This window comes from Microcaecilia unicolor, chromosome 3 (genome assembly GCF_901765095.1).
Source record: "Microcaecilia unicolor chromosome 3, aMicUni1.1, whole genome shotgun sequence".
Lineage (NCBI taxonomy): Eukaryota > Metazoa > Chordata > Amphibia > Gymnophiona > Siphonopidae > Microcaecilia > Microcaecilia unicolor.
Window position 1 is genome coordinate 252,365,078 of NC_044033.1, and position 24,402 is coordinate 252,389,479.

General features: G+C 46.3%; 2 protein-coding genes across 2 annotated transcripts in view; one reads left to right on the forward strand and one right to left on the reverse strand.

Moving 5' to 3' along the window:
* LOC115466521 (sulfotransferase family cytosolic 2B member 1-like) overlaps positions 1-24,402 on the reverse strand; it is a 1,032,539-nt gene that overhangs the window by 986,190 nt on the left and 21,947 nt on the right. The window lies entirely within an intron of this gene.
* GRIN2D (glutamate ionotropic receptor NMDA type subunit 2D) overlaps positions 1-24,402 on the forward strand; it is a 62,391-nt gene that overhangs the window by 22,758 nt on the left and 15,231 nt on the right. The window contains exons 5-10 of the mRNA XM_030199240.1: positions 2,078-2,246; positions 7,820-7,973; positions 12,073-12,198; positions 17,769-17,998; positions 18,689-18,849; positions 19,682-19,869. Coding sequence (XP_030055100.1) covers positions 2,078-2,246; positions 7,820-7,973; positions 12,073-12,198; positions 17,769-17,998; positions 18,689-18,849; positions 19,682-19,869 — 1,028 coding nt within the window. The remainder of the gene's footprint in view (positions 1-2,077; positions 2,247-7,819; positions 7,974-12,072; positions 12,199-17,768; positions 17,999-18,688; positions 18,850-19,681; positions 19,870-24,402) is intronic.

The following is a 24,402-nucleotide window of genomic DNA, read 5'->3' on the forward strand; positions in this document are numbered from 1 at the left end:
TCTTCACCTTAAATGTAAGCTTTTCAATGTTTTTACTTGGAAGGCTTATATTTAAACGCAGGGAAGGGAATAGGATGATATATTGCCTTTCTGTGGTTTTTTGCAACTACATTCAAATCAGTTTATATAGTATATACAGGTACTTATTTGTACCTGGGGGCAACGGAGGGTTTAAGTGACCTTGCCAAGAATCACAAGGAGCTGCAGTGGGAATCGAACCCAGTTCCCCAGGATCAAAGTCCGCTGCACTAACCACTAGGCTGCTCCTCCACAGGCCTGTGCTTTCACTTTCAGCTTTGCTCGGACTCCTGCACATTTGTTCCTCACGACTGGCAGGGGCCTGCACAGACTTCCTTCTGCTTCGAAAATAAAGAAAACCGGCAGAGAGAAATCCTCTCTTCAAACACTCTAACGCCTGCTCTGAGCATTGGGAGGGACTAGGAAGTGACCTCGTTAACATCCATTTGACTACATTTGTATGCTATTTACGTTAATCTTTGGTGCATTCATTTCCTGCACTCGAGTCTCTGAGCATTCTGTGCTAATGCGGGTGCTAGCTAGTCCGGCGCTAATCACCTCTTGCAACAGTGTTTGCTTCTGAGCTTCGGCCTGCAAGTTGGGCTGAGAATGTCGCTAAATGAACTGGTTACTTGATCTGCTATGCGCCTTTTTGAACGGTGACACCGGGCCCCTTAAATTGTTTCTAAAAATGGCCCCACCCACGGGGAGAAGCTCCCCTGTTCAGAGTTAGGTGGTCAAAACTTGGTAATCAATCGCAGACTTAAATTTGGCCGGCCTACAATTAGGAACTGGATTGAAGGCCTATGTACAACTGCCACATCCTAACTGGCAGCGTCGTCGTCTGCTAAGTGGATTCACTGAGCTCACCAAAAATTGGCCCCCTAAGGAAGGCACAGAGCTGCGCTTTGAAAATCTACCCCAAAGGCATTTTAAAATGTATACTTTTTGGGAGATTAGAGAAGCAAATAGCTTCATTATCCTTAGTGGAATTAAAGATTTATACAACTGACTAATTTCACTTCCTTGGTTCTGCCAATAACGGCATCCAATTAATATTCATTTCCTTGTTATCTCTGAAGTAGACCAGAGAGCAAATTGAAGAAAGTGTGTCTGAACAGAAACCAAGGATTAAAATGTATTTGTAGCTCTTTCTTATTATAGAACACTGGCTATTCTCCTTGGTTCTGAGAAAAGGGACTTTTATTGGACCATTTCTACAAATGACTATGAATAGGCCCAAATCGGATTGTCACACCACATAAGTACATAAGTATTGCCACACTGGGACAGACCAAAGGTCCATCAAGCCCAGCATCCTGTTTCCAACAGTGGCCAATCCAGGTCACAAATACCTGGCAAGATCCTGAAAAAGTACAAAATATTTTATACTGCTTATCCCAGAAATAGTGGATTTTCCCCAAATCCATTTAATAATGGTCTATGGATTTTTTCCTTTAGGAAGCTGTCCAAACCTTTTTTTAAACTCCGCTAAGCTAACCGCCTTTACACATTCTCTGGCAACGAATCCAGAGTTTAATTACATGTTGATAAGATATGATGCTCTCAGACAGCTTATGGGGCAGGGCGTCTCAAATGATGGGTTCTGATCCCAAAACGGGACCACAAAACCCACATTTGGGGTCATGATCTAGGCGGGCCCTCCGCAGAGACCCCATCAACCTGTGCCACCGAGGCTTGTGAACTTTCTGTGCCCCGATAGTGGGGTCATGGCCACAGAATGTTTGATAAGTGCTGCTGTAGAGGCTGATAGAATCCATCGATCTGCCCAAGGTCATAGCCCTGCCTAGTCCAAGTCAAGGGGATAGTATCAGAGTTTGCCAGCTAAACGGCAGCGTCGTCTCTGACCTCTGCCCCAGCTGTTTGACCTTTTCCAAGATTGCTTTTCCCTTCTGTACCTGAAATGCATGTCTCTTTCTCCTCCCTGTTTTCAGCTGTCCGTGCTGTATTCATACTCTAATTCTTTCTTAGGTCTAGCAGCCTCTTATTATCTAATACATGTCCTCTTTTTCTTCCTCCCTTCCCCTTCTCCATTCAGCCATCAGAGTGACCCCATCATCTTCGTGAAGCAGTGCTGTAAGGGGTTTTGCATTGATATCCTCAAAAGACTTGCAAAAACCATTGGCTTCACCTATGACCTCTACCTGGTCACCAACGGCAAGCATGGAAAAAAGATTGATGGAGTGTGGAACGGCATGATTGGAGAGGTAATTGAAAGCCTTTTGTTGAGAACTTGGATGCTTTTTAACTAGTTGCAGTTGAAGAACTACTTCCAAGAATCTTTGCACATTTGTTGGCATTCATAGTTCATTGGATTGAGCTTTTGGATTTTTTTTTTAATTCAGAAGTCTTGGTATACCTTGATTGCTTTAGTTCTTTATTGAGTGTGTGATTTTTGACACTCAGTTGAGTTGGCTCTTGATGGTCCTTCATGCCTTTGAAGTTGGTTGTTCTTAGCTTTTGATTGAACTGGTGGTTCCTGGTTTACAATTCCGCTTGGGGTTATTAGCTCCTTGTTGATAATATTGGTCTTGGTTCCTTGTCGAGCTGTTCATTCTTTGCTCCTTTTTGAGTTATTTGTTCTTGTTGAACTGTTTGATCTTGGTTTGTTCTGAAGCTGTGTGTTCTTGTTCCTTGCTGATCTGTTCATTCTTTGCTCCTTGTTGAGTTGTTCATTCTTAGTTTACTGGTAAACTGTTCATTCTTGGTTTCTTGTTGAGCAGTTCATTCTTATTTTCTTGGTGAAAACTGTTCATTCTTGGTTTCTTGTTGAGTTGTTCATTCTTAGTTTGTTGGTGAACTGTTCATTCTTGGTTCCTTGATGAGCTGTTTGTTCTTGGCTCCTTGTTGAGCTGTTTGTTCTGTTGACCCCGAAGTTCCTGGCTAGCTATTGAATTACTGGTTATCGGATCCTTGTTGAACTTGTGTTTCGTGGCTGTTTGTTAAGATAATGGTTCTTGCTTTCCTGTTGGCCTAGTGCTTCTTGGGATACCAGATCAGCTGGTGATTCTTAGTCCCTTGTTGCCTTTCCAGCTTATAATTGAAAGAGAAAAACGCCTATATTTCGACCCAAATCGGGAGATGGGTGTTTTTCTCACAAAGGCGCCCAAATCGGTATAATCGAAAGCCGATTTTGGGCGTTTCCAACTGCACTCCGTCGCGGAAACGAATAAAGTTGACGTGGGCGTGTCGGAGGCGGGACTGGGGCGTGGTTATCAGCTGAGGAGAGATGGGCGTCTTTAGCTGATAATCGAAAAAAGGCATTTTTACCGCGATTTTGGGTCACTTTTCTTGGACCCTTTTTTTTTCACGAACAAGTCCCAAAACAGTGCCCCAACTGCCCAGATGACCACCGGAGGGAATCGAGGATGACCTCCCCTGACTCCCCCAGTGGTCACTAACCCCCCCCCCCCACCAAAAAACCCCCACTTTAAAAACTTTTTTTCCAGCCTCTATGCCAGCCTCAAATGCTGTACCCACCTCCATGACAGCAGAATGTGTTCGATCCTCTCACAGCCTTTCCCTGGGTCAGATGTGGCTCTCGGGTGCACTACAGGGTCACATCAGCAATGCATTGTGGTGGGTGTAGGGTATTGGGCTCCTTGATTTCATTACCTTGTGTTACAGTCTCACGATGTTGGTAGTTGGTAGGCTCTTCTCCCATGGTGCTTTTCCCCCTGCCTACTGGGTCAGAGTGTGCCCTGTTGTGTTTCCGGTAGTCCATGAGGTAGTGGCCATTTTTATAAGCCAGTTTTAGATCCCTTCCATGTGTTAGCCACGTTAGAGAACTTAGTTCTTACCTTGAATGTGGCTGAAAGAGGGCATTGTACAGCATTCTGCCAGCTCTGACCTGCTAATCTCACTACCAGGGAGACTCGTTGCGAGTAACTGCGAGTAAGCGTGCTTATTCCAATAAAGGACGTTTTTGGAGCGATTAGTCTTCAGGTGTAAACTGGTGTGCCAATGTTATACAGCAGTAACAAGTCCTAGAGGCCTGCGTGTATGCAGGTCCCTGGAGCACTTTTAGTGGGTACCGCAGTGCACTTCAGCCAGGTGGACCCAGGCCCATCCCCCCTACCTGTAACACTTGTGCTGGTAAATGGGAGGCCTCCAAAACCCACTGTATCTACATGTAGGTGCCCCCTTCACCCCTAAGAGCTATGGTAGTGTTGTACGTTTGTGGGTAGTGGGTTTTGGGGGAGGGGGGGTTGGGAGCTCAGCACCCGTGGTAAGGGAGCTATGCATGTGGGAGCTTTTTCTGAAGTCCACTGTACTGACCTAGGGTGCCCAGTTGGTGTCCTGGCATATCAGGGGGGCGAATGTACTACCAATCCTGGCCCCTCCCACGACCAAATGGCTCGGATTAGGACGTTTTTGAGCTGGGTGTTTTTAGTTTCCATTATCGCTGAAAAAAAACAAACGCCCAGCTCAAAAACATCCCTTTTTTTTCGAAAATACGGTTCGGCCCGCCCCTTCACGGACCCGTTCTCGGAGATAAATGCCCATTGAGGTAGGCGTTTCCGTTCGATTATGCCCCTCCACGTCATTTTTGGCTCCTTGTTGAGTTGATGGTTCTGGGAGCCCTTTTGACCATGACTGAAGCTTGGTCTATCTATCTATCAGTGGTTTTTAACCCAGTCCTTGGGACACACCTAGCCAGTCAGAGTTTTAGAATATTCACAATGAATATGCATGAGACATATTTTGCATCGTCTCATAATATCCATTACGGATATCCTGAAAACCTGACTGCTTAGGTGTGTCCCAAGGACTGGGTTGAAAAGTCTGATATATATAAAAGGGGCAGTTGTAGAACTGGGTGTCTTCATTTACGTCTCCCCCTCCCGGATGTGCAGTTATAGCCAGTTCTGATATCGTATTACTAGCGTAGGCAGGGCTGTGGACTTGGTACACCCAACCTTCGAGTCTTCGACTGATGTAGGCTTTACATTTTTTGCTCTTGATCTAAAGTAGTGGTAAATATAACTTATAGTTACTAATACTTTAGATCAAGGATAAATATATATATAGGTATAAAATGATAAATTTACCATTTATTATAATGTTTTTTTAAAAATTTTGAATCTGGAGTCAGAGTTGGCACATTTTTATGGACTCTGACTCCACCCGATTGCTTTCACTTCCGACTCCACCGCCCTGCATTTCTATGTCTGCAGCGAAACTAGCATAATTGGGAGTTGCCTTAATGCGGCAGGGATGCACGACACACGGTATTCTCTAAGTTACGCATGTAACTAGAAGCTCCACCCCCTTGCATTTGCATGCTATGTGAGTTAAGTGCAGCTACAGAATAGCTCTACAGCGCCCTCCAGGCGCCATCGTGGGTAACTGGGCATTTACATGCATAGGTGTTAGTTTTTCAGACATTTACTCATACAGGTACCTGGATTATAGAACTGTCCTTTACACAGAGATAAACAGGTTGGTTTCCTTGGCGTGGCCTCAGAAGCGAGGACCAGCTGGCATCTGAATTCAAGCTTGGCATCCCATGGCAATACCCCCCATGCTGCCCATTGCAGGCAGGGTGACAGCACTGACCTCCCGCTCCTCAATGCTTGAGCGGGCGAACATAATACACATTTCTAAGTTCTCTGGTAATTGAATTACAGGGCTGTTGTGTGAGCTGTCCGAGGGGGTTGAAAGAAAATTCAATTCTAAAGAAGCTTGGCAGCCTCGTAAAAACGGTGAAAAAGCGCTGGCTGCCTTCAGTTTAATATTGCAGTGAAAAAGCACCTCACAGGACACGGTGGAGCAGTCCATTATCCAGCTTGTACATATCAGCCCACTCTTCCTGCTTAGTGCTGAGGGACCGTACCTCAGTCCTGTAGACAAACTGGCTCACCCCAGGGTCACAGACACAGTCTGGGATAGAGCTGGGGATTAGAGCTCAGGCACAGGGACTCTTCCCAGGGTGACACACAGAGAGCAAGTGACACAGTCTGCCCTTTTGACATTTCTCTATATCCACCATCCATATTTCTTGTGTATGTCCCCTCTGTGTCCATATCCCTGTCCCTCCTCTCTTGCTCTCTCCTTTCTCTCCCTCCTTCCATTGATCCAGCATCTCTCCCCCTTCTCTCCCTCACTCCAGTTCTTCTCGCTCTCACCTCCCTCCACTCCTCCCCTGCATCCGCTCCCTCTGCCCCCAAGTCTAGTATCTATCCCTCTCTTCCCCCGCATCCATGTCTGGCTTCTGTCTAGCGCCCTCCTCCAGCACCCGGGTCCAGGATCTCTACTCAGCATCAGTTTATCTCCTCCCGCCGCTCCTGTGAACGCTGTGGTGAGTTACGGCAGAGGCAGCACCAAAAGCTGCTTTCCATCCGGCGGAGTCTTTCCTCTGCTATGTCCCACCTCTCTGATGTAACTTCCTGTTGGCAAGACTCGACAGGGGAAAGGCTCCCCCCCCCCCCCCCCCCCCCCCGACAGAGAGCAGTTTTCAGTGATGTCTTTGCCATGATCTGCTGCAGCATTTGCAGGAGAAGCAAGGGGAGGTGGAGAGAAGCCAGACCCAGGCATGGGGGGGGGGGGGGGGGGGGAGGGGGGGGGGGGGAAGAAGAGAGAAAAGGAGGGTGCAATTTCAGGCAGCCCCTACTATTGGTTGGCCCTGGGCGTTTGCCGGGCTCTCTCGATGGTAGCTACATCCTTGCATACCACATTATGGGTAAAGGTTTAGGTATTATAATTGTAGATTCCTGGTGATACTTACTTCACCCTGTGTTTCTACCCCCTCCACATTCTTGTACATTTATAATGTTTCCCTAATCTCTCGCTCACCACTCTCTCCCCATCTCCCTGCTCAAGGGAGCTCCACATTGCATGTGGGTTACTAGAGCCATCTTTAACCTGGATCCTCAGTAATTAGTCTGGAACATTTTCCCTGTAAATTCTGACACTTTGCCATCATCCGTAACCTCTGATAATTCACTTGAGTCCCGGACCCTCACTGCTAATCCCTAGCTCTGTCACTGACTCTCTGTGTGTAATGCCAGGGTGAGTCACTTTGCCTTCCTGTGCCTCAGTTCTAATCCCCAACTGGCTGTTTGTGACTCTGGGTGAGTCAAGTTATCTCCCAGAGCCTCAGCACTAACCCCCGGCTCTGTCACTGATTCTGTGTGTGACCCTGGGGTGAGTCACTTTATCACCCTGTGTGTCAGCTCTAATCCCTGGCTCTGTCACTTACTCTGCGAGACCCTGGGATGAGTCACCCTATCTCCCTGTGTCTCAGCTCTAATCCCTGGCTCTGTCACTGACTCTCTGTGCGTGACCCTGGGGTGAGTCACTTTATCTCCCTGTGTCCCAGCTCTGTCACTGCCTGTCTGTGTGTAACCCTGGAGTGAGCCACTTTATCGCTCTGTGTCTCAGTTCTAATCCCTGGCTCTGTCGCTGACTCTCTGTATGACCCTGGGGTGAGTCACTTTATCTCCCTGTGTCCCAGCTCTGTCACTGCCTGTCTGTGTGTAACCCTGGAGTGAGCCACTTTATCTCCCTGTGCTTCAGTTCTAATCCCTGGCTCTGTCTCACTTTATTTCCCTAGGACTGGGTCATGATCAAAAAAATATTGTCCATGTTCACGTCTGTGTCAGATACGTGCTGCCAGGGCCCTGCATCCCAGTGGTGGCTGCATGCGTGTTTCCAGTACCCTAGATTGGAGAACATTTGCTAGATGTGTTCTTGGTTCTTCCTCATCTTTGATGTATTTTATTTGGAAGGGGTCATGACCACTATGATGAACCTTCTTTTCTCATGCAACCTCTTCCAGGTCTTCTACAAACGAGCAGACATGGCCATTGGCTCTCTGACCATCAACGAAGAGCGATCTGAGATCATCGACTTCTCGGTGCCCTTTGTCGAGACTGGCATCAGTGTGATGGTGTCCAGGAGCAACGGAACTGTCTCACCCTCCGCATTCCTAGGTGACAGAACAGAAGGAGAGGGGAATGATACTGGGGTGGGTGGGGGAGGCAGAGCTGTGTTTGGGGGCACTGAGATTTCAGTACTGGAATAGGAGGGGGTGCTGCGGAGAAGGAGTGAGGTGCATTGGCAGAGCAGTGTATGAGGGTCTCAGTACTGGAATAGCAGGAGGTGCTGCAGAGCAGGAGTGAGGTGCATTGGCAGAGCTGCGTGTCAGGTTCTCAGTGCTAGATTACAATCTGCCGAATGCACTGGCGGGTGAAATATTTCCTTCTGTCTTCCTGGCTCTGTATTGAGGAAACTGGAGGTAGAGCTCCATCTTCATTTCACACTCTCCCCTTTTTCTTTCCACTTTTTCTCTCTTTCCCATTTCTTCCTCCCCTCCCATACCTCTCTCCCTCTTGACTCTTGCTTTCTCTCCTCTCCATTCTCTTTCTTTCTCCCCATCAGCTGTATCAAGATCTCATCCCTGGCTCCTCCCTGCTTATCAAACTTTTCCTTTCCTTCCACTTTCTCACTTCCTTTCCCCTCTCTTCCTGTTTCCTTTTTCCCATCTCAATTTTCTCCACTTGACCCCTCTCTCTCACCAGTGGCGTAGCCAGACTGCCAATTTTGGGTGGGCCTGAACCCAAAGTGGGTGGGCACAAAATTCCCCCCCCCCCCCCAGCAAAATTTATTCACACTCAGATGCATTTGTCAAACAGGGTAAGTTCTGCTTTCAGTGCGTCCAATTTCAGACAATTTATTTAATAACCTAACACCCTTTTCAATGAGCTTTCAGAGGCCAAAACCTCCTGCCTCAGGTCAGTATAATGCTGTTACGGTATCCTCTCCTGACCTAAGGAAGGAAGTATTGGTCTCTGAAACTTTATTAACACCATATTACTTTATCCTAAATTAAAAATAAAATTATTTTCTTTACCTTTGTTGTATGGCCATTTACTTTTTCTCATTGGGTTGCTCCAAGTCTCTAGATTCTGCTTTCCTTCATTTTCGCTTAACACTTCTGCCAGGGTTTCCTGGCCATTTGTCATTTTTCTCTCCTTTTTCTTTGCTTTCTTCAATATTTTTCTGCCTCTCTCTGTGTCCAGATTTAATTCATTCTTACTATCCATTCTTTAATTTCCTTCATCTACTTATGGCTTTTCATCTTTTTCTCACCCTTGTTCTCCCCATGCCCCTTCCTCTTATTCTCCAGTCTTTCACTACTCCCCTTTTCCATCCAGCAGCTCTCTTCTTTCTCTCCCCATCCTTCCAATAGTCTCCCCTCTTTCTTTCTGCATCCTTCCATCGTGTCACCTCTTTCTCCCTACCCTTCTATCCAGCGTCTTCCCTCTTTCTCTCCCCATCCTTCCACCCATCTACCCTCTCTCCTGATCCTTCCATCTAATGTCTCTCTCCCTCCTTCTAACCAGTGTCTATCTCTCTACCCTTTTCTGTTCAGTGTCCCTTCTCTCTCCACATCCTTCCAGTCTCTCCCCTTTTTCTCTGCATCCTTTCATCCATCTCCCCTCTTTCTCTGCCATCCTCCCATCTGTTTTCCCTCTTTCTCTCTCCATCCTTCCATTTTCCCTCTTTCTCTGCCATCCTCCCATCTGTTTTCCCTTTATCTCCCCATCCTTCCATTTTCCCTCTTTCTCCCCATCCTGCCATCTGTTTTCCCTCTTTCTCTCCCCATCCTTCCGTTTTCCCTCTTTCTCTGCCATCCTCCCTTCTGTTTTCCCTCTTTCTCCCCATCCTGCCATCTGTTTTCCCTCTTTCTCTCCCATCCTCCCATCTGTTTTCCCTCTTTCTCTCCCCATCCTTCCGTTTTCCCTCTTTCTCTGCCATCCTCCCATCTGTTTTCCCTCTTTCTCCCCATCCTGCCATCTGTTTTCCCTCTTTCTCTCCCATCCTCCCATATGTTTTCCCTCTTTCTCTCCCCATCTTTCCGTTTTCCCTCTTTCTCTGCCATCCTCCCATCTGTTTTCTCTCTTTCTCTCCCCATCCTTCCGTTTTCCCTCTTTCTCTGCCATCCTCCCATCTGTTTTCCCTCTTTCTCTCCCCATCTTTCCGTTTTCCCTCTTTCTCTGCCATCCTCCCATCTGTTTTCTCTCTTTCTCTCCCCATCCTTCCGTTTTCCCTCTTTCTCTGCCATCCTCCCATCTGTTTTCCCTCTTTCTCTCCCCATCCTTCCATTTTCCCTCTTTCTCCCCATCCTGCCATCCATTTTCCCTCTCCCGATTCAGGCCCACCAGCCCCAGCTCCCATTGCCGGCCACTGCTGCTTTTCCTGATGAGCAGCAGGGCCGGCGCTACAAAAAGAAGAAGCGCTCAGCTGACTGAGCTGAGCGCCAACGCTAAGACTCGACGAGAAAAAATGTTTTTAAAAAAACGTGGCACCGCAGGCAGCCTCGAAGCATTGGCTGCTGGCTCTGCAGGCTCCGCTCGTCTCTTACGTCACTGCCCCTGGAGCGAAGCAGGGGCAGTGACGTAAGAGACGGGCAGAGCAGTGGCCGGCAATGGGAAAAGCAGCAGTGGCCGGCAATGGGAGCTGGGGCTGGCGCTGGGCGGGCCTGGGCTGAAATTGGGTGGGCCTGGGCCCACCCAGGCCCACCCGTAGCTACGCCCCTGTCTCTCACTATCTCCTCCTTCATTCTGCACACTCTCCCCTGCAGTAATTTGGAGATTATTTCTGGATCTTTACTGGAAGTATAGTGGTAGGGGCTGGAGTAATTTATGTTGTGAGTTTTAATGATGAGGTTTTTTGGTTTGGATTTATTCCTGGGATTTTTTTTTTTTTTACTTGAAGTACAGTGGTAGAGGGCTGGAGTGATTTGTGTTGTGAGTTTTTATGGTGAAGTCATTTGGTTGGGGTTTATTTCTGGGGGGTAGAAGTCTGACTAATTCATGTTGTAAGTTTTGCATTTTAAATATTTTTACTGTGAGCCACTGAAAAAAGGCTTCGTCTAGATGAGACATACAAACAAAAATATGTTCAGCCTTGGCGCGAGGTTGGAAAGGGGTGGGGTCCATCCTAAAATATTCAGGAAAACAGTTCATTTCAGACACAAGTCTATTATAATCTTTCTTCTGGCTCCAGCTTGATGCCACTGCTAACCACATTATTTATTTATTTGTGCTTATAGCCCACGTAATCCGAATGTCGATTATTCAGTTCTACGTGGCTCACGATAATTAAGGCTAGAAATGCATACAATATAGTTTTACAAGTACGAAGAAAACAAACAGTGAGACTATGAAAATGGCAAACAAATAAAGATATCATAACATTTGCTGATTAGTTCGTTGTCTTAACAACGAAAGAATTTGTAAAAAAAAGGAATGCCTTGCGAAATATCAGATAGCTGGTAATAGTAGGGTCTCCCCAGATATTTAGCAGTATGTGAAGGTGAAAATCCAGGGAGATAACCAGACAGGACCCTTCCTGCCTGAGGGGCCCTTTTATTAATCTGCCTAAGCGCCTACGGACGCCCAACACGCGTGAATTCCAAGTTACTGCCCGGCTACCGCTTGGCCCGAGCGGTAATTTCATTTTTTTACGCACGCCAGAAAATATTTTTTATTTTCTGGCGCCCGGACGGTAATCGGCATTCGAACACGTGTTGACTATTACCGCCCGGTTACCACGTGAGACCTTACCGCTAAGTCAATGGCTGGCAGGAAGGTCTCAGACCCAAAATGGGTGCGCGCCAGTTTTCATTATGCCACATGTCCCATTTTCAGCCTCCCCCTCCCCAAAAAAGGCATTTTTTTTACAGTTACGCTGAAAAATGATTCTGCGTGCGGCCAAAACCTGCGCCTACACTACCACCACAGGCCATTTCTCAGTGAACCTTAGTAAAAGGACCCCTCCCACTGAATATCAGTTGCTTACAGAGTATGATGTCTGCAACCTTAGATCAGTTGGAAGTGGACCCTGCAAAGACAGCACTAGGTAGGGGGAACCGGACTGCCGAATGTCATCTAAACGGATCAGGACCAGCGGATGCTGGGAGCATCTCTTTCTCTCCGTCACTCCTTCGAGGTCTTGGTGCACTGGAACCGAGAAGCAGCGGACCCCCCGGTATTGACGGAGGCTCTTTCTCTCTCTCTGTGGCAGAGCCTTACAGCCCCGCCGTCTGGGTTATGATGTTCGTCATGTGCCTGACCGTGGTCGCCGTCACGGTTTTCATCTTTGAGTACTTCAGCCCGGTGGGCTACAACCGCAGCCTGGCAGCAAGCAAACGTGAGTCCGCCCCTCCCCTGCTCTGATCTTTCTGTCCCCCTCCCCCTCTATTTTTCCCTTTATACATCCAAACATTTTATATTTCCTTTCTCTTTGCAATGGCTTCATTTTCCTTTTCAATCACTCCATTTGTTTCTCTTCTCTTGTACCCTCTGTTTTTTTTTCTTTCTCTCTCTGTCACCCCATCACTTTCTCTCTTTTATCTGCTTCTCTTCTTCCCACAGTCTCTCTCCCTCTCTATCTCTCTCTTTCTCCCCTTCCCTTGTCTTTTACTCCCTCTCCTTATCCTTCTTCACTATTCTCCTCTTCTTCCTGCAATCTCTCTCTTCCTGGCCTCTTTTCCTCTCTCTGTCTGTTTTATTTATTTATTGGGATTTATTAACCGCCTTGATGAAGAGATTTGCCCAGGGCGGTGTACAGCAGGTACAGTTTAACATAAAACTTACAATTTTGTTAACAGCATAACAATAGTAAAACGACCAAATGTAAACATAAATACAATAAATGACTCAATGAAATTACATGGAAATACTTTAAAAACAAACAGAAGTAAATATTTGTTCATTCAAAGAATAGTTAAGCTCTGGAACTCATTGCCAGAGGATGTGGTAACAGCGGTTAGTGTACCTGGGTTTAAAAAAAGTTCCTGGAGGAAAAGTCCAATGTCTGTTATTGAGATGGTCATGGGAGAAGCCACTGCTTGCCCTGGGATCGGTACCATGGAATCTTGCTATTATCTGAGATTCTATATGGAATCTTGATACTCTTTAGGATTGCAGAATCTTGCTATTGTCTGGGGTTCCACATGGAATGATACTACTCTTCGGGATTCCGCATGGGATGTTGCTACTATTTGGGATTCCAGAATCTTGCTATTTTTTCAGATACTAAGCCACACAGGCATGTCAATTTTGAACTACCGCCTGGCTTAACTGGCTAAGAGAAAATTCAGCACTGGCCGGTTAAGTTTATAGCGGCCAAAGTTTGTAGGTTCGATTTGCCTGCTAACTTAGCCGGTCAGTGAGAATATTGCCAGTTAACTTTTTGGCACTGACCACGAATATTAAGCAGAGATAACTGGTTATCTCCCACTGAATATTTGTGATTAGGCTGCATTTGGATGGAAGGGAAGGGAGAGGGAGAAATGTTGTACATGGATGAAAGGGTAGGGAATGGGGAAATGCTGCACTTGGTTGGAAAAACAGGTGAAAGAGTTAGGAGAGGATGCTAAGATGGGGGGGGGGGGGGAGAGAAGAAATGATGCCAAGATGGTGTGGGGGCGGGGAGAGAAAGGATGCCAAGATAGTGGTGGGAGAGAGGAGAGAAGAGAAGAGATGCCAGGGTAGTAGGGGGGGAGTAGAGGTGCCAAGGTGGTGGTGGGGGGGAGGAAGAGATGCCAGGATCTGCTTGGAAAGAAGGAAGAAGGAGAGATGCTGGACTTGCAAAGTGGAGATAGAATAGGACTGAGGAAAGAGAGAGGAGAATTTGATGGATCCCTGGAGGGGAGGAAGGAATGAGAGAGGGAAAGATGCTAATGTGAGGGGGGAACATAGGGGCACAGAAGAGTTATGTTGGATAGGGAAAGAATAGGTCACAGAGGTGGGAGATGCTCAACCTGGCGGGAAGATGGACACAGGGTTGGTTGATGCTGGGTAAGATAGATAGAGACAGAGGAAGATGATGGATGGTGGACATGGAGAGAAAAGAAGTGCGAAATGGACATAGTAACATAGTAGATGACGGCAGAAAAAGACCTGCACGATTCATCCAGTCTGCCCAACAAGATAACTCATATTTGCTGCTTTTTGTGTATACCCTACTTTGATTTGTACCTGTGCTCTTCAGGGCACAGACCGTATAAGTCTGCCCAGCACTATCCTCACCTCCCAACCACCAGCCCTGCCTCCCAACCACCGGCTCTGGCACAGACCGTACAAGTCTGTCCAGCACTATCCCCGCCTTCCAACCACCAGTCCCGCTGCCCACCACCGGCTTTGGCACAGACCGTATAAGTCTGCCCAGCACTATCCCCGCCTCCCAACCACCAGCCCCGCCTCCCGTTCTTGACTAAGCTCCTGAGGATCCATTCCTTCGGTACAGGATTCATTTATGCTTATCCCACGCATGTTTGAATTCCGTTACCGTTTTCATTTCCACCACCTCCCGCGGGAGGGCATTCCAAGCATCCACTACTCTCTCCGTGAAAAAATACTTCCTGACATTTTTCTTGAGTCTGCCCCCCTTCAATCTCATTTCATGTCCTCTTGTTCTACCATCTTCCCATCTCCGAAATGGACAAGAAGACTGGCAAGATAGTTAAGAGAAGAAAGAGAAAAACAAAAGCCAGAGACTGGGACCAACACCATTAGAAACATAATGACCAGATGAGAAAGGTAGAAAAAAGAATTGTATTTTCTGTCACTTTCTGCCAGAATTGGTTTTAGACATGGCTGAGGCCTACGAGAAAAACCTCACTCACTGGCCTTCAATCTCCAGCATAGCGGTGGGTAAATCTCCAGCTTTGGGATGGGCCACCCTTGGCCTCTCTGATAGTAACCAGAAGCAGAGCTTCCCCCCCTCTCCCACGCTTAGGTACAATCTGAAGTTGTTTTGGAGATATTTTGGCTTTTTCTGGAAAAATCATCATTTTTGTGTTTCCCAGGCCCCCCTGTAGGGTCCATGACTTACAGCAGCACATTCATTCTTAAATCAGTGTGATCAAGTATATAATATCACGTTCATTGTTGATTTAATCTTGACTTGAGAATGAATCAGACTGGATGGACCTTTCAGGTTTTTATCTGCCATCACTTACTATGTCTCTGGCAGGTTTTGTTGCTCTTGCCGACCTTGTGGTGAGGGGGATAAAGTGACCCAAGCATCTGAGCCCTTTCGTTTCAGTCCTGGGGCCAGGGGTCTCTCCGGTACTGATATATATATGGCAGGGGGTTCAGCTGTCTGCAGACTGCCTTAATCTTTCCCTTACAAATCACGACTGAATCCGCGGATGTAACTGTATCATAGGATGTCTCCTCCCTCCCACCCTGTTCCAGTTTTGCAGCAGTTTAAGGTTGAGGCCAGCGTGCCCCCCCCCCCCCCTTTCTCCCTCTTAGATTTCTGGTTGAGATTCAGGCCACGCTTGGCACCTCTTCTCCACACAAAGCTAAAATTCCTTCCAGCAGTGCAGATGAAAAGCGCTCTTAGCTAATGAGAGTGGACTCAGAGTGTGTCCCAGCGCCTTGAGCAGAGCAGGCTGGGAGCTGGCATTAGGATACATGTTCCCCATTGAGAGAGCGTGTTCTCTCAGCCCTGCCTGTGGTTCTTTCAGGACGCATCTGTTGGTCTGCCCATCTGTAGATGTATGGTGTATGTGTAAGAGAGAGTGTGTGGGGATATGTATATCTGTGTATGTCTGTGTACCGTGTATGGGTGAGAGAGAGAATCTGTGTATATATGTATGTGTGTGTGTGTTTCTGTGTCTCTGCATGTTCACGTATGTGTGTCTGTGCTTATGTATGTCTGCACATGCACACCTGGGAATGTACAGTGTGTGTTTTTACATGTCTGCGAATGTACATGTATGTGTGTATTTATATGCAGCTGTGATTGTATATGTATGTTTTATATACACCTGTGAATGTACATGTGTGTGTATGTAGTTATGTCTACAAATGTACATGTATGTTTTATATGCATCTATGAATGTACATGTGTGTTTATGTATTTATATACATCTTTGAATTTATTTATTTATTTGTTGCATTTGTATCCCACATTTTCCCACCTATTTGCAGGCTCAGTGTGGCTTACATTATGCCATTGTGGCGATCGCCATTATCGGAATGAGAAATACAGAGTGGTATTGCATTAAAGTTCATAAGTGACAGAGTAGATTAAGCAATCAAGTATAGAGAATTCATATTCGGAATGAGAAATAAAGTAGTATTTCGTTAAAGTTCCTTCGTGACAGAATGTGTGTATTTATATGTGTCTGTGACTATACATGTGTGCATGTTTTATTTATGTCTACAAATGTACAGGTATGTACATGTGTGTATTTATATGCATATGTGATGTACATGTATATGTGTGTATATGTTTCTGTGATTGTACATGTGTGTATGTGTATTTATATGTGTCTAGTACAAAAAACAGAAGAAACCAGTCTTCGCAAGGAAATCAACAAGAAACAAAACAGCGAAGATGACTAACAAAAACAAAAAAATAAAAAATATATATTAAAAATGTCAAAATTTGAAATTAATCATAAAATATGTATTTAAAAAATCCATCAAGAAAGGGACTCGACACAGCTGTGTTTCGGCCGTACTGGCCTGCGTCAGGAGTCTTCTCTGCCGTGTGTTGATTATTAGTTCTATCCAAATGTGAAAACAATATGTATGTCAATAAATTGAAGCTATAGCGCTCAATTACACTCGAAACAGAGTTGAGCAGAGAAAATTGGAGCAGCGTCTCCCTTTCTCCCTGCTACCGTTTGGCTAATGATTCTTCATTTTTACATCCAACGTGTCGTCTTTTTTATGTAATTTTTGATTTTGATGGATTTTTTTAAATACATATTTTATGATTAATTTCAAATTTTGACGTTTTTAATATATATTTTTTATTTTTTGTTTTATATGTGTCTACAAATGTACATGTTTGTGTGTGTATTTATATGTGTCCATGAATATACATGTATGTGTGTATTTATGTGCATCTGTGATGTACATGTATGTATTGATATGAATCGGCAAATGTCCATATGTGTATTTATATGTGTCTGCAACTGTACATGTGTGTATTTGTTTGTCTACAAATATACATGTGTGTGTATCTATATGTCTATGAATGTGTATGTGTGTGTGTATTTATATTCATTTGTGGTTGTGCATATGTTAGTGTCCATGTATATGTATGTGTTTGAATGTGCACGTGTGTGTGTGTTTGCAACTGTGAATGTACACGTATGTGCATCTGTGAATGTACACGCCTATGTGTGTTTCTCTCTGTATTTGCATCTGATTGAGATAATTGTTCAAGATCCCTCTGATATCTCCCTTCACAAGCAGAGGTTCTCTGGGGATTATTATATTCCGTTAGTGATCAGGAGAGAATGGGATGAACTAATTAGGGAGCAGATAAGAACTTTTCTTAACACAAGTGGAAAATTGGCAGCTAATCCTTCAAGGGGCCTCTTGTGGGGAAGAGAGGAGGGAGCAAGGTAACGTGAGGAAAGCATGGAGAGAGGGCCAAGCAAGATCCGAAAAGGAGGAGGCGAAGGTTTAGCGTGTTGCGAAGGCTGATATAATAAACCGTGCAGTTCCTTCACACGGCGCTTTACTTTCCATTTTTCCACGCTAACCGTAGTCTCGATACTATTAGATTGTAAGCTCTTTGAGCAGGGACTGTCTTTCTTCTATGTTTGTGCAGCGCTGCGTATGCTTTGTAGCGCTATAGAAATGCTAAATAGTAGTAGTAGTAGTATAAGGGTTTTAGCATGGAAAACTCCGTTGTACAACCAAGGGGTTGAAGGGTAGATGCCAATGTTTCCTTCCTTGCCATTTCAGAGCCCAGCGGATCCAAGTTCACCATTGGTAAGTCGATCTGGCTGCTCTGGGCCCTGGTCTTCAACAACTCGGTTCCAGTGGAGAATCCGAAAGGCACCACCAGCAAAATAATGGTGCTGATCTGGGCTTTCTTTGCCGTCATCTTCCTGGCCAGCTACACCGCCAACCTGGCTGCCTTTATGATTCAGGAAGAGTATGTGGACACCGTGTCTGGACTCAGTGATAAGAAGGTAAGAGTTAGAGGAGTCAGGATCAGAAGAGGAAGGGAAGGGGGACTTAGGGGTCAAAGGGGAATGCTTAGGGATTTATTGGTGAGGAGAGGTGGGCTCGGGGAATCTGGGACAAAGAGGAGAAAGGTCACTGTGCTCAGCGATAAGGTTAAAACTAACCTGCTTGAAGGCAAGGAGGGAAGGGTTGGGAAGGCCCAGTATTAAGGAACAGAGGGGATTGAGGGTTTAGTAATACAGGAGAGGGGGGTTAGAGGACTCAAGGATGAGAAAATGTGAGCTAGGGCAAGGAGGGTTGAAGGAAAGCATGGGAGAACTAGGGACATGGAGGGGGTCTTGCTGCATGGTTGTAAAGGATAGGGGGATTCAACAATAGAGTTAGTGATGATTGGTGATGAGGAGAAGGGTAAGGGGCTCAGTGATGAGGAAAAAGGGTTGGGGAACTCAGGGGTAAAGAGGGGAGGTCATTGCAAGTCAAAGGTCTTGGTGCTGGTGAGGAGGGGAAGCTTGTTTGTATAGTCCAAGAGTACTTTCAGGACGTGGGAGAGTTAATCCCTTGCTCCTGTCACTTGTGACTGGCCACTGATGTGACTTGGTCCCACTCTGTGCCTCAGAGCTGCCCTCAATCAGCCAAAAACCCCTGTCAATGTTCTGCCCTCTCAACCCCCTTCCCCATATTCTCTGTCTCTCTAGTTCCAGAAGCCCCACGAGCAGTACCCACCACTCAAGTTTGGCACCGTTCCCAACGGCAGCACGGAGAAAAACATCCGGAGTAATTATCCCGACATGCACACCTATATGATGAAGTACAACCAGCGGAACGTAGAGGATGCCCTGCATAACCTAAAGACGGGGTGAGGAACGAGGCATGACACACGCTACCACATGCACCCTGATTTCTAGTGAGGAGGAGGAGGAAGGGGGCAACAGGAGGCTAAGAGAGGGTAGTGCTGGAAGGGGCAACTTTTGACAGAGATCCCAGAATGAGTCAAACAGTGGAATTGGCTAAGGCAGTGGTTCCCGAACCTGGTCCTGGAGGCACCCCAGCTGGTCAGGTGTTCAGCATATCCTGTTGAGGTGCCTGTGAGGTCCTGTCCCCAGCTCCGATAGCTTCTCTTCTCCACCGACCTCTTGTAATGTCTTCTCTCTCTCTCTCTGTCTCTAATGCTTACAATCTCCTTCCCTTGTTATGTTCCTGCTGGTTTCTTTTCCTGGTCTCTTGCTTCAGTTTACCTTCCTAGTACGACATGTTGTTCTGTCCTTCTCTTTCCTCTCATTTTCCTGATACGGGTGTTCTGCGAAGCCTCTTTGAGTAGGTGTGGAGAACCAGGGGCCCTTTTACCAAGGCATGCCGAAAAATGGCCTGCGCTGGTGTATTGGACATGCGCAGGTCCACTTTTCAGCACGCCTGCAAAAAAAAAAAAGAGGCCTTTTTTTTGGTTTGTTTTTTTTATTACGCAGTAGTTCTAATTTGACACACGTTATAAGCGCTAAGGCACCTATGCGTCTTTGTGAAAGAGGCCCTTGAGTTTGTTGATTTTACTCTCTGATGCTTGTTTTATTGTCCCGTTTGATTACGGCGTCCTTTTCCTATGTGTTTTCAAATTGTAATTTTATAAGCCGCCTAAGACCTATATCAGAATTGACGGGATATCAAGTTACCTCTCTCCCTTTCCTTTCAAACAGCAAACTGGATGCCTTCATATACGATGCGGCTGTGTTGAACTATATGGCCCGTAAAGATGAAGGGTGTAAGCTGGTCACCATCGGCAGTGGTAAGGTGTTCGCCACCACAGGGTACGGAATTGCGCTGCAGAAGGGATCCAAATGGAAACGGCTCATTGACCTGGCTCTGTTGCAGTTTCTGGGAGATGGTAAGTGCCACACTCCATCCTTGATTCTCTATCTCTGGTTCCCCCCGACTTCGTCCTAGCTGTCTGTCACAACCTTAGAGGATCAGTGACGTAGTAAATGACGACAGATAAAGACCCGAGCGGTCCATCCAGTCTGTCCAATCAAGATAAACTCATTTTACATTGTATGTGATACTTTATACCCGAGTTTGATTTGTCCTTGCCATTCTCAGGGCACAGACCGTAAATGTCCGCCCAGCATTGGTTGTACTCTCCAATTACTGGCGTCGCCACCCGATCTCCGCTAAGATTCCGTGGATCCATTCCTTCTAAACAGGATTCCTTTGTGTTTACCCACCCACGTTTGAATTCCATTACCGTTTTCATCTCCACCACCTCCACGGGAGGGCATTCCAAGTATCCACCACCCTCTCCGTGAAAAAATACTTCCTGACATTACTCCTGAGTCTGCCCCCCCCTTCAACCTCAATTCATGTCCTCTAGTTCTACCACCTTCCCGTCTCCAGAAAAGTGGAAACGTTGTTGCTCATTGTTCACTGCCCAAATAAATGTGTGTGTGGTTGGGGGGGAGGGGAACCATTTACATTTAGGAGGTTTTACTCAACGTTTGAAGGCTGCCTTGGAATTTGGGGACAAAACTGGACCCCATCTGATCGAGGCTTCTATTTCTACTATCATCTTTCTGAACGTCAGTCTACTCTGTCACTGTCTGGGAGTTTTCATGCTATCTGGGCATCACAAAATGTGCTATTAGACCTTGCACCCCAGAGGTGGTTGCATGGACACTCCTGAAGCCTAATTAGAAAAGCCTGTCTTTGTTCTGTTTCTCTTGTTCCTCTCACATCCTCTTGTCTCTATATGTCTCTGTTCATCCTCTTCTGGCATAGCTTGGCAGTACAGCACGTTGGTACCAAATGTACTTCATCCTGTCCATTTTGCCTCTCCAGATGTCTTGAGTGCCTGATGCGCAATCAGTCTTCCATTCTCGATAGAACATCCATCTGCTGAAAACCCAGCCACCTATCCCCTCCCCCCCACTCAACTTATATCAGGACTGTGTATTCTGCAAGTTCCATACGGAGCCGAGGCACTGTCTTGTACAGGCGTTTTATCGTTAAAATAATAGTCAGGCACAAAAACATCCCCACCCTCTGTTTGAGAGCTGCTGGAAGATGGCCTTGGTGTTACTGCCAGCATATTAAAATTCTGATGAGGACCGCCAGTGCTGCATGCAAGGGAAAGTGTAAATCCCCTGAAGGGAGGAGTGAAAAGGGAAGTTGCGGAGCGGATCAGGGCTGGCATCAGCAGGACAGTTTGGTCACTCTCATGCTTTTCCTATCCGTTTGCTACTGCTGTCCATTCAGTAGGAAGATTTGGCCAGAGTCTGCCCCTATTCTTAATTTTTGATCTTTCTGTTTCTATTATATTTTTTTCTTCCTGATGATTTTTATGATTTTTCCACTCTCCTTTTGATCCTTGTCTCTTGTTTCTCTTTCTTTGTCTCTTAATCCATAATCTTTATTTATTGTTCATATCATTTTCACTTTTTCATCCCTTTAGAAACTTTCTCTTTGTTCTTGTTTTCCATGATCTCTCTTAATTTTCTTTCGCTCCCTCGTTTCTTCTTTCCTCTCTCTCTCTCTACTTTATTTGCTTTTTCTCTCTCCCTCCCTCATTTCCTTCTCATTTTACTTTCCCTTCATTCGGCTTCCCACTCTTTTCCTCTTTTTCACCCTAATCTTTTCTCTCTCTTCGTCTCTTTCTAATTCTCTTTCTTTGTCTTGCTCACATCCCATCATTCTCCCATCTTTATTCTCCTTTTCCCCACTCCTCTCTCTATTTCTTCCCCTATGCTCATTTCTCTACACCCCTCCTCTTTCTCCTTTCTTTCCCTTCCTTTTTACCTTTCCTGTCTTTCTCCTTCTCTACCTTTCTCCACCTGTTTCTCTCTCCCACCCCATCATGTCTCCCCAAGTCGTACCCAGGTCTCACGGTGCATCAGGCTTACGAGCTCGAACCTGCACTTGAGGTCTTTTCCATTTATCTTCCCCTTTTGCCACTGGCTGTTGCTAGGTTACCCATCCTGTGCAAGACTTGCCACTCAGCTCTGACAGCCGAGGATGAAGGGGAGAGAAATATCCACTTTATTTTTTTTTCCAATCAAGCACCTTTATTTTTTTTTTTCAAAAGCAAACAGTTCCCAGATTCTGCAAGGCGAGTGAAGTATAGAGATTCTGCTTGAGGGAAGCCGGGGTAAGAAGGGCAACTTATTCCCTCACCACGGTTCCATAATTTCAGCCTCTTTCTCACAGCACTAATTGAAATGAGAGAATAAAAATCAGGAATTGTTCGTAAGAAGATTCAGGGGGTCTTTTAAGGTTATCAATAGAAATCAAACAAAATAAAACATGGAAAAGAAAATAAGATGATACCTTTTTTATTGGACATAACTTAATACATTTCTTGATTAGCTTTCGAAGGTTGCCCTTCTTCGTCAGATCGGAAATAAGCAAATGTGCTAGCTGACAGTGTATATAAGTGAAAACATTCAAGCATTACTATGACAGTCTGACAGGGTGGGAGGATGGGGGTGGGTAGGAGGTATGCATGGGGACATCAAAGCATATCATTGATATTCTAACAGGATGGGTGTGGATAGGTGAGGGGTGGGGTGATCAACAGAGACATACAGCTTTATGGTTTATAATGGGCTAGGAACCCCAGGTCCTTGTTAAGTCCTTTCTGTTGGGTGTTAAAATATTCAATCATTCTGACTTCAAAGGCCTTACGTTCTTGTATGGTCTTTTACAAAGCAGCAGTAGAGCTACCGCCATTTGCTGTACGTCAAAACGAGCCTGGCAGGATTTCCCACCTCCCGGTGGACGCCATTTCTGGCACGACAAAACTATTTTTTATTTTTGTAGCGCTGGGGCTTACCATTTCTTTTTTTGAGCCGAAAGCTACCTTTTACCTGCTGCGGTGGTGTGTGGCAAATCCATGCGCCAATGCCACGGCAGACCCCTCCCCCCTTTTACTGCAGCTTGGTAAAAGGGGTCCTTAGTATTTGTTAAAACACATTATTTTAAAAATCCAACAGCATTTGGATGGGAGAAAGCAATACATATGGCTTTCTAAGGAAGGCATTTTTAGCCACCAAAATATATTTTTTTCAAATGATTTAAAAAACTAGGGGTCTCTTTTACTAAACCATACTAGCGATTCCCATGCAGCAAATGAAATGAAGGGACAGGTAACAGGGGCGTAGCCAGACTTCGGCGGTAGGGGGGTCCAGAGCCCGAGATGAGGGGGCACATTTTAGCCCCCTCCGCCGCTGACCCCCCCCCCGCCATTGCTGAACCCCCCCGCCACCAACTTTGACCTCCTGCCGTTGACCCTCTCGACCCCCCCCTCCCGCCGCCAACCCACCGTCGCCTACCTTTGCTGGCGGGGGACCCCAACCCCCGCCAGCCGAGCTGAGGTCCTCTTCTTCCCAATCCTGCGAAAGGCTTCATTCTAGTCTGATGTCCTGCAATACCAAAGCTCTCCCACAGCCTCTGACCAATAGGAGGGCCTTCCAGCTGTTTGTACTCCCTCCCACAGCCTCTGACCAATAGGAGAGCTCTCCCAGCTGCCTGTTCTTTCTAAATATTTTAGGGCCTCTTTTACTGAACTGTGGAAGCAATTCCTGGCACGGCAAATGAAAGGAAGCTGTATGTTTCACGCTTTCCCGTCTGAACTCCGGTGATAGAGCTGAATCACATATCTCTAAGAATGTACACCTTCAGGTCTTTTTCAAGACCACCCAATCTCTCAGACACATTCCTTTCGACTACATCTCATAGAGACTTCTGAGGCAGGCCTGTGGCCGAAACACGGATCTGTGTCGAGTCAGTACTAAAGGTTTTCTCGTTTTATCCTCCTGTCCCAGTCTCTGGAGTCATTGGTCCACTTCCCACTCCTGTTTTCTTGTCTTTTTGCTTTGTGGGATTTCATTGTTCATCCACCTAGGTGGATTACCTGTCAGTGGCAAGATGGCTGTGTTCTGTTTCTGTGAGTCTGACGTCCTGCATGTACAACGTGTAGGACGTCAGACTAGAATGATTGGGAAAAGAGGACCTCGGCTCGGCTGGCGGGGGTTGGGGTCCCCCACCATCAAAGGTAGGCGACGGTGGGTTGGCGGTGGGAGGGGGGGTCAAGAGGGTCATCAGCAGGGGGGTCCAGGGGCAAATCTATGTGGGCCCAGGCCCCCGTGGCCCCATACTGGCTATGCCACTGACAGGTAATCCACCTAGGTGGATGAACAATGAAATCCCACAAAGCAAAAAGACAAGAAAACAGGAGTGGGAAGTGGACCAATGACTCCAGAGACTGGGACAGGAGGATAAAACGAGAAAACCTTTAGTACTGACTCGACACAGATCCGTGTTTCGGCCACAGGCCTGCCTCAGAAGTCTCTATGAGATGTAGTCGAAAGGAATGTGTCTGAGAGATTGGGTGGTCTTGAAAAAGACCTGAAGGTGTACATTCTTAGAG